The sequence below is a fragment of the Sinocyclocheilus anshuiensis genome, unplaced genomic scaffold, assembly GCF_001515605.1.
Source record: "Sinocyclocheilus anshuiensis isolate Anshui unplaced genomic scaffold, SAMN03320099.WGS_v1.1 scaffold590, whole genome shotgun sequence".
NCBI lineage: Eukaryota > Metazoa > Chordata > Actinopteri > Cypriniformes > Cyprinidae > Sinocyclocheilus > Sinocyclocheilus anshuiensis.
This window is the reverse complement of record NW_015544192.1, coordinates 1,834,314-1,843,823: the sequence shown is the minus strand read 5'-3', so window position 1 is coordinate 1,843,823 and position 9,510 is coordinate 1,834,314. Positions and strand designations below refer to the sequence as shown.

General features: G+C 35.5%; 1 protein-coding gene across 1 annotated transcript in view; it reads left to right on the top strand.

The window, feature by feature from the left end:
* LOC107696563 (syndecan-3-like) overlaps positions 1–9,484 on the top strand; it is a 26,572-nt gene extending 17,088 nt beyond the window's left edge. Inside the window, exons 2-5 of the mRNA XM_016496973.1 lie at positions 3,514–3,607; positions 5,111–5,826; positions 6,932–7,163; positions 9,153–9,484. Of these exons, the coding sequence (XP_016352459.1) occupies positions 3,514–3,607; positions 5,111–5,826; positions 6,932–7,163; positions 9,153–9,319 (1,209 nt within the window). The 3' untranslated portion in view covers positions 9,320–9,484. The remainder of the gene's footprint in view (positions 1–3,513; positions 3,608–5,110; positions 5,827–6,931; positions 7,164–9,152) is intronic.
* The last annotated feature ends 26 nt before the right edge of the window (positions 9,485–9,510 follow it).

Here is a 9,510-nt window from a genome sequence, read left to right as displayed (position 1 = left end):
GTAGGCTGGCTGTCGTGTGGGAAGAGAGGTAATGACTCGGATAATATACCATGAAAGTGTTTCCATGGCAACTTCTCAGCAGAAAGCTTTCCAGGCACTTTCCCCACATCACGCTTGGAAAACCCAAGCCAAAACTGTCTTAACTGGTCATCCAATCTAGCAAATCGTTTATTACGAAGTTCAGAGCTCTTCTAACACCGAAGCCACTGTTTGATGTTTGAGTAAAAAAGACTCTTACATGGAGCATGAATCAGAATTTTTCCCCCCCTAATTTATATAGTACAGCATAGAATAGTATTTTTAACAATATTTAATAACATAAATTTAAAAAGTGTAATTCATATACAATTCATGTTCGTATACGTTTATGTAATCTAGCTCTGCCCTACAATTGTTTCTCATTTAATATCCTTTTTTACTTTCAAATATGGCACATTAATGAATTAAAGAGGGTTACTGTTGATTTTAAATTTAGTATTTTACTTTTGTAAAATGTATAATAATTTGGTTATGTGCCCAGTTTCGTTGATTAAACCAGGGTTAGGTTTTGTCACCGCATCATAAATGCTGAATACTTGAATGCAATGGAGGAGCTCTTATACTGACACACACAGCGTTTTACCCATATGGGCATCCGACATGGTCCTAATCCCATGGGATTATGGGATCACTTGCTGTTTGGATTAAGGATTGTCCCACAGAAACAGCTGTCCACTTCATACACGTATATAACATGCATTTCAAGAGACAAAGTTTAAACTTGAGGGTCAGATGTTTTATAGGTGGAGGTGTTGTAATGTATCTTTTTTTTTTTGTAATTGTATTTAAATGGCATATGTAGATGTGCTTTCAGATATTTGTGTGTTTGACTCTCGTAGTGAGGTCATCACCTAGTGACCAACTCACCTCTTAACTTTACTTACACAGTGATCTCCCTCTCTCTTTCTCTCTCTTCCACACACTCTCTCTATCTCTCGTCATTCTCGCAGCTGTTCCTCTGGAAAGAAGCTAGTACAGAACATCAAATTTGGCAGAGAAAGAGAATGCGTTATAGCTGCACAATTATACAAATAAATAATCGAAATTGTGTTTACGGCTGCCACGATTACTTATGAAAAGTTTTAATTACTTCATTCCATTATAATTACATTATAATTATTCAAAGAAATATTAAAAAAAAAAAGTAATTGTAATGCAAATTCTGTTAATCAAAATCAAAAATCATGGTTGCAATATCAAAGAAAACTGGCATTTCATAATCGTGTAGCCCTACTGTGCTTTTTTTTTCTTGGTCATTATGTGCTGCCAAACAGATGGAAGTTATATTTACATTTCACTCTAAAAAGCTTTTACCCACACCCCCTCTCTATCTCTACACACACACACACATACACACACAAACTGTTTGTGAAAGAACCCTTGCTGTGCGAGCCAATTCTACCCCTTAATCAGATCGTAGACCAAATTACACCACAAACCAACCCCACCATTACAGGGGAGGAAACACAGACATCCACAAACACACAATCTATCCAAATATGCATACTGGCTTAGCCTTGCATCTTGAGCAGCAGATTTTGCAGAGACATACAGTATGTGATTTGGAAAGGAGATCCGGTGCATCTGCAGCATGTATTTCTGAGTGTTGTACAGGTTGGAGAGGAAATCGCATTAGACTTGATTGCATTTGGTGAATGGCCTGTGGTTAATAGCAGTTCAGATTGATGCACAGTGGGATCTGATTCCCCGGTGTTCACATGCACTTTGTGCTTAAAAAAAGATCAGCACAAATCCATAGCACTATTTAGAGCTGGTTTAGTTGATAAAATGGCTAGAATAATAACTGGAATTGCTTCAGATTGCTAGTATATGTTTGGCACTAGAAAGGGCTGATATAGTCACAATAGTCTCATATATTTTGCTGGCAATATAACATTATGCATCATGAATATTTTGGTGATTTAAATGTCCTTTTTATCAGGTTATTAAATGCCCTAAAGGTCCTTCCTTGTCTCATGACTATATTTGAATATGAGAGCATCAAGACAGAGATAGGTTACTGGTACAAACTTTTTTTTTTAAAGAAAGTAAAACTTTTATTCAGGAAAGACATTAAACTGATCGAAAGTGACTGTAAAGACATTTATAATGTTACAAAAGATAACTGTTTCTTTTTTTAAACTTTCTTTTCATCAAAGAATCTTTAGTTTCTACCAAAAAAAAATTAAGCAGCACAATACTGATAATAAGAAATGTTTATTGAGCAGCAAATCAGCATATTAGAATGATTTCTGAAGGATTTTGTGACACTGAAGACTGGAGTAGTGACTGCTGAAAATTTAGCTTTGCCATCAAAGCAATAAATTACTTTTTAAAATATATTAGAAATAGAAAACATTGTAATCATTTTTACAGTATTACTTTTTTATTGTATTTTTGATCAAAGTAATGTAGCCTTGCTGAGCATAAGAGACTTTACATTAAAAAACATTAAATAAAATCATTGTAATTTATGTTATAAATACATATTATATATAATATGTATTTACTTGTATGTATATATTTAAATTATTGCCGTGTATTGTTATATGGGCATATAAATAAGAATTATTAAATATAGTAAAGAGCTCTGAAAAATATGTAAAACTTTATCAAATTTTCTTAATCCATTTCAAAGCAAATACATAAATATAATGTATTAAAATATATATGTACATATCTGCCCCGTTTGTGAATGACACATGCTTACAGTGCAAAACATGAAGGCACATAAATAGACATTATGTGCGTAATATGTAATTAGATCAGATACAGAACTGGGCACGGTTACAATAGTGTCTCTTTATGTATGATGTTCTTAAGCTTAAGTGCATGCTGATGACTGACAGCATTTTGGGGCCAGTGTGTGTGTTTATGCGGGATTGCCGGGAGGGCATGGGGTCGGTTTATGGGTCTGAGTATTTATGGGGTGTTGCCGGAATGGAGACCAACCAATCATGAGAGCGGGGGGAAGGAAAGCCACCACAAGAGTAAAGAATGATACAGAAGAGGGGGTAGAAGTGCTTTTACACCAATGGTTAGTGCCACTATGAACAGGTTGGCTGCTGACTATACTTACATTCAATATTTTTAAAGGACATTTGTTGCCAGAAACAGCCTCTAAAAGTTTTATGTTTGATGTGAACTGCAAACCTAGGCTTTTTGTGTATTTGATGGCCCCAATTTTCTCATTTATGTGACACGTTGGGTCTGAGGACAGTCGAGAGCTCTTTTTCTGCTGAATTTTCATCCCTATTTAAGAAATTGGGTTAAAGGCAAGTGTTGCCCCTAGCAACGGGCCTCTCGATGAAACGTCTCCCCACGCTAGACCCCTTCACACTTACACATGAACACACTGACAGTGAATCTGATATTGTTTTTGAAATAATGTACTGTTAAATCATTCCACTTGTGGTAGATTTGCACAGGTTGACGTCATAAATGTTTGTGAATTCTTTTTCTCTTTGTTTTAAGGCACAGAGTCGCATATCTCGACCAAGCGATGATGAGAGTTCTGGAGATGAATTTTACGACGATGAGGACTTATTCTCTGGATCCGGCTCTGGCTGTGAGTTTGATATGTGATGTGTTTGTGACGTGTGAGTGTGAATCACTCATTAAGAGGTCACAGCTGCCTTGTTTAAAAGTCCAGCCAGGGCTTCCAATCCCCTCACCAGCTGGTATAATTCTCACAACTCAACGCCTTATCCCCCTCTTCATCTATTGCTTCTCTCTTTGCTCTCTCTCTCTCTCTCTCTCTCTCTCAGCCCCTCTGTCTCACATTCCTCCCACAACTTCATACATTTATTTTAGCCTCTGCTAACTGAAGCCCACAGACACAGTAGAATACACCCTTCTTTTCTTGTAAATAAAGAGCACTTCTTCATATATTTGCATGTGTGTGTGTCTTTGTCAGTGATCATCTGATCCTCAGTAATCAGATTACTGTAAATAAGATCACTTAATCAGCAGGAATCTGGGTGTGGACTGCCAATATTCGCTAGTGCTTGGGTGTTTCTTTAGAGCACTTTTGGCCCTGTGGTCATTTAGAAAATAGATTCTCTTCAAACACGCTTTTCACACATTGTTTAATTTGGCCGCTAACATTATTTAACAGGGGACATAAATATCTCACAAGAGACTTCTGTGATTTTGTTGAAATTAATTTCACGTCTCAAGTGATGTATTGTGTTTAATACAATTCTGAGGTGAACATGACATTTTAAATGGACTAAAATGGAATAAACAGCTCATTTTCATAGATAAAACTTTTTATATATCTTAAATTTAGACTTTTAAATAATATTTTACGTAGTTTTTGCAATTGATTGAAAAATATGAATATCAAAAATAGAGATAAAAAAATCAGATGTAAAAAGGGTAACATTTACATTTTTTCCCTTTAAACTAACAACTCGTGGTAAAAATGACATCACAACTTGTAATATTAATTTGTGTAAAAACCAGATTATATAAATTAAACATCTTAACTAAACATTGAAGTAGTTTCTGATTATTTTACCCTGTTTAGATTATCATAGTTTTTAAAATATATTTATTGTTATGATGGCCTTTCATCATTTAAGATTAAACATCAAGGTCAAGGATAAACAAAATCTATTCATAAAGCATTTGAAACATAAAACAGCAAAAAATAAAGGTAAAGTTTCTAAGACAATATTAATGTGGCCTTCATTTAATAAAAAGAAAAAAACTATGTGTTATCTGTTGAAATCAGTTAGCTTTAATAAAAATCAACCCTTGGGACATAAGAATGGCTGTAGTTAAAGAAGCATTGACTATGTGTGTGCGCTTTATGAGCAGAGTTTGTGTGTTGCAGTGGCGCTTGCTTTGTTCTTTTGTTTGTAGTGTGTGCGCATGTGTTTTTTCTTACCAAGGTTATTGATATTTTATTCATGTGTTGCCATGGGGATGTTCACATTCCTGGGCTGACCAATCTAAAGGTTGCTTTGAAGCCTTGCAGATGCTTTTGCTAGGTATCATATGACACATTAACACGCTCTAAAATGGCTGTGAGTATTGATCTCCTTGTTTTTATTGCTGTTTCCAGTTCCAGATATGGATGTTAGTCCAACTGCAGCAGGTGTGGCTGTCACTACAGAAGAGACCCTCCCACTTTCTACCACACAGGCCACTGGCCCCGCCCCCTCAGCCTCCCCCGCCGCAGAGCCGAGTAGCCCACCTCCACCTGAGGTAGAACGTGAGAGTGGCTTGGGACAAGATGTAGACGGAGACAGCAAATTGGAGATGGAGATTGAGAAAAAGTGGGAGGAGCTTGAGGAAGAGGAAATGAGACAGTCGAAGGAACAGGATAGAGAACAGGAATCTGAGATCGTAATAAGGTTGGATGCTGATAAAGTGCAAGACGGAGAGGAGGAACAAGAGAGGTCCAAAGCTACGGTTGCCCCCCGGCTGACTGATGTTCCTGTAGTGTTCGTGGACTCATCCACCACACTGAGTGAGACTACAGTGGCCACTAGTGACCCGGAGGACCTCGCCACCACAGAAGAAGAGGAGGATCTATACATTACTACAGAAACCATCATGTTAGAGCCATCTAGCACACCGGAGACAACAGCAGATGACATCACAACCACTGAGGTCATCCCCACCACCGTTGAGTCCACCACTGCTAAGCCAACCAGACCACGTCCTGCCCCGACCACTCCGAGCACTGCCCCCGTGCACCCCCGGAAACCACACACTACCCCCAGTAGAGCCGCCCCCACTGAGAGCAGCACTCGTTCAGTGATGAGCACAACACAGGTTAGATAGTCCTCAGTAGATAAATAAACAACAAAAAATAATAATGCATGTAAGGATGCACCCATATGAAAATTCTGGCCAATATAGATAAGCCAGTAATTATTTTTAATAAATGAAAGATATTACATTTTTATATTATCTATATATCTTAAAATAAAAACAAACAAATAAATAAATAAATAGTACTCCATGTAGGGATGCATCGATATGAAAAATGAAAATCATATTTTATATAAAAGGAAGATATTACAATTTTATGTTATTCCATATGTCTTAAATTAATGAATAAATACATACATAAATAATATAAACTAACAAATAAATAATATTCCAAGAGATGCACCAATATGAAAATTCTGGCCAATGCATAGCAATTAATTATTTTTAATAAATGGTGGATATTAAAATTATCTTAATTTAAGAATGATCTCATCTTAAATGAAACATAAAACTCAAAAAATTAAAATCATTAAATGCTTCAAGTGAATTTAGGCAGCACAACATTTAAAAATGTACAAACGGATTTAAAAATGGATATTTATTTTGAGAAAGATTACATTTATTTATGAGTACAGTATTATTAAATTATTCGTGTTTTAAAGATTAAGCGAGCATTAGATGTTGGCAAAGGCAATCTAAATGTTAAAATAGTGGAAATGCGCAGTTAAATATCCATTGTCGACAGGTATGGGTACATTCTAAAAAAATATCTCACATTGGCCAATAATCGATATGGTAATGTGCATCCCTAATTCCATTATTGTTTTTGGCATGAAAGATTTGCTCTGTAAGTATGCTCTTATTGCAGTGGCCCCAAAAGGTTTTTGGACATTTAAGACAAAAATATAAATAAATATATAAATATAAATGTCATTTGTCAATTAATTCCATTAATTTGGTATGTGCATATTGCATCAAAACCACACTTTCATCAGATGGTTTAGACATCTTTGCTAGTTCTACTCTCTCAAACCAAGTTTATAATATATTAAAACCAAGAACTTCTACAGAAAAGCCGGTCAGCAGTTTCAGCTACACATGATCTGTTGTGCAATTGTGAAGGGTTATCATTTTTTTCTTTCCTTTTTTTTTATTCCTCATTTAGACACAAGCACCAGATGAAACTGTAAATAATGAAGTTGCAGGACCAAATCCAAGTGGTGATTTTGAAATCCGCGAGAATGAAGGTCGCCAAGGCAACGAGATCGGGAGAGGCAAAGGGGCGACTGGCGTGGCAGGAGAACCAGATCTGACTGGTAACACAGTAGATGCTGCTGGAAGCTCAGCCGCTCAACTTCCACAGAAGAACATCCTTGAGAGGAAGGAAGTTTTGATAGGTGAGCGATGCCTGACGTCCAAAAAACCACTTCCACAACCCACTTCAGTCTCTCTATTATTTATTTATTTATTTGGCTTCTGTTTTTGAACCTGTCTGTCTATTTGTCTTGTATATATCTTTTATTTTTGTACATGTTTTGTTTGTCTCCCTGTTGCTTATAAGATTTATAGACTGCACTGAACTGAAAACCCTATAAGTGGAAAAACTTTATGGCATTATTGTACAGCTTAACATTTCAACTACTGTTCAAAAGTTTGTGGTTGGTGAGTTTTTTTTTTTTTTTTTGAAAGAAGTCTCTTTTGTGCACCAAGCTGCATTTATTTGATAAGAAAATAAGTATACAGTAAATCAGGAAATTGTGAAATAATATTATAATGTAAAATAACCATTTCTATTTTAAAATGTAATTTATTCATGTGACGGCAAAGCTGAATTTTCAGCAGCCATTACTTCAGTGTCACGTGATCCTTCAGAAATCATTCCAATATGCTGATTTGGTATTCAAAAAAGAAACTTTATTATTATTATTATTATTATTATCAATGTTTTATCAATGAGTTCTCAATGAAAACAGTTGTGATGTTTAGTATTGTTGTTGAAACCTTGATTTTTTAGGATTCTGTGATGAAAAGAAAGTTAAAAAGGCCACCATTTATTTAAAGTAGAAGCATTTTGTAACATTATAAATGTCTTTACTGTCACTTTGTGACTTTACTGTCACAATTTAATGCATCCTTGCTGAATAAAGTAGTCATTTATTTAAGAAAAGAAAAACAACTTTTTCCACCATCTGACCCCAAACGTTTGAACAGTAATGTGTATATATATATTGTTCAAGTTTCAAGCATGAAATAGGATTTCACAAAAGCTAGTCATTAGTTGTTAGCAGTATTATTAGTAGGAGTATTTTGTTTGGAGAAACAGTTGTTTAAAGAAACGTTCAACCAAAAATTATTTATATGGGTTTATTTTAAATTTTTGCTGTACTATCCCTTTAATAACAGCTTTGCTCTTATGAGCTCAAGCAAGAGCCTCCAGTGGGCGTTATTTTATCTCTCTGTGGAGAACACGGTCTTCAGCTCCTTGTCTTTTTTCCTTGTTCACATTCACCTTCTCCTCGTTTGTTTTGCTGCCTCTCTGTCTCCATCTCCCCTCTTGTTTCTCTCTGTCATCTGATATGCTGTCTCTCTCTCCTCAGCCGTTCTGATTGGGGGACTGTTTGCCTTTGTATTTGCAGACTTCCTGGTCATAGGTAAAGATGTAGGAGTCACAGGCTATAGCGTGAAATTAGTTGGATTTTAGCTCGTTTTTTGCATTTTTAATTTTCGCAGTTAGCCTTTAGTTTAGAGAGACTCAAAACTCTCCCTGCCTTGATTAAATGTGTTTTGTGTTTGTTTGTCTCTATTTCTCTGTCTTTTTGTTGGTTTGGTTTTTATCATGCAGAGTGTTTGGTTCAAAAACATCATTGAAACTGATTATCAGCTGTCTCTTTCAGAAGAGTCCATTTGTAGTTGTGCTTATTGTAGGCATTGCATCCCCTAAATTCTGATTGATTTTCAAAAAAGGGGTCAATGTCATGACATTTAATTTATTTTTATATTTATTGTCCTATTGATTTATTCAAAAATACATTTAAAATGCAGTTTATAAATAGTGTTTTTAATTTCTGAATTAAACTTGTATTGATTTATTAATATTTGTATAAATTATAAATTATAATCTGTTATTATTTCTTAGGAAAAATAAACTGTGAAGCAGTTTTGTTAATATATTATATTATTTTTTTCGAAACCATATGAAAAGATATTAAAAATTGATTTAAATTCATTTTCTTTATCTTGAACACTCTTTTTTTTTGTCATTGACCCAGAGACATTTACACATTTATTTATGGATGGTGGGAGAGAACATAATTGTTGTTGAAGTGTTCACAGTGATTTTAATTTGAAATGCTGTAAGTAATCAATGTCTCTTGTTCTTTCTCCAGCGGTGATTGTCGGAGGTGTAGTCGGAGCACTCTTTGCAGCATTCCTCGTAATGTTACTCGTCTACCGGATGAAAAAGAAAGATGAAGGCAGCTACACATTGGAGGAGCCTAAACAAGCCACCGTCACCTACCAGAAACCGGACAAGCAGGAAGAATTCTACGCCTAACATTCATACGTACAACCTCCTTCATCTCTCCAACCTTGTCCCGTCTCTATCTGACCCCCTCCTCCTTTCTTTTCATATCACCCCTTTTCCTTAGATCCCTTTCTTCCCGCGTTTCCCCATGAGAGTGCCTCTCATTCCATGGACTTGGAACTTTCTTTTCCAAAAGAAAAAGATCAATGTAGAAAAAAATG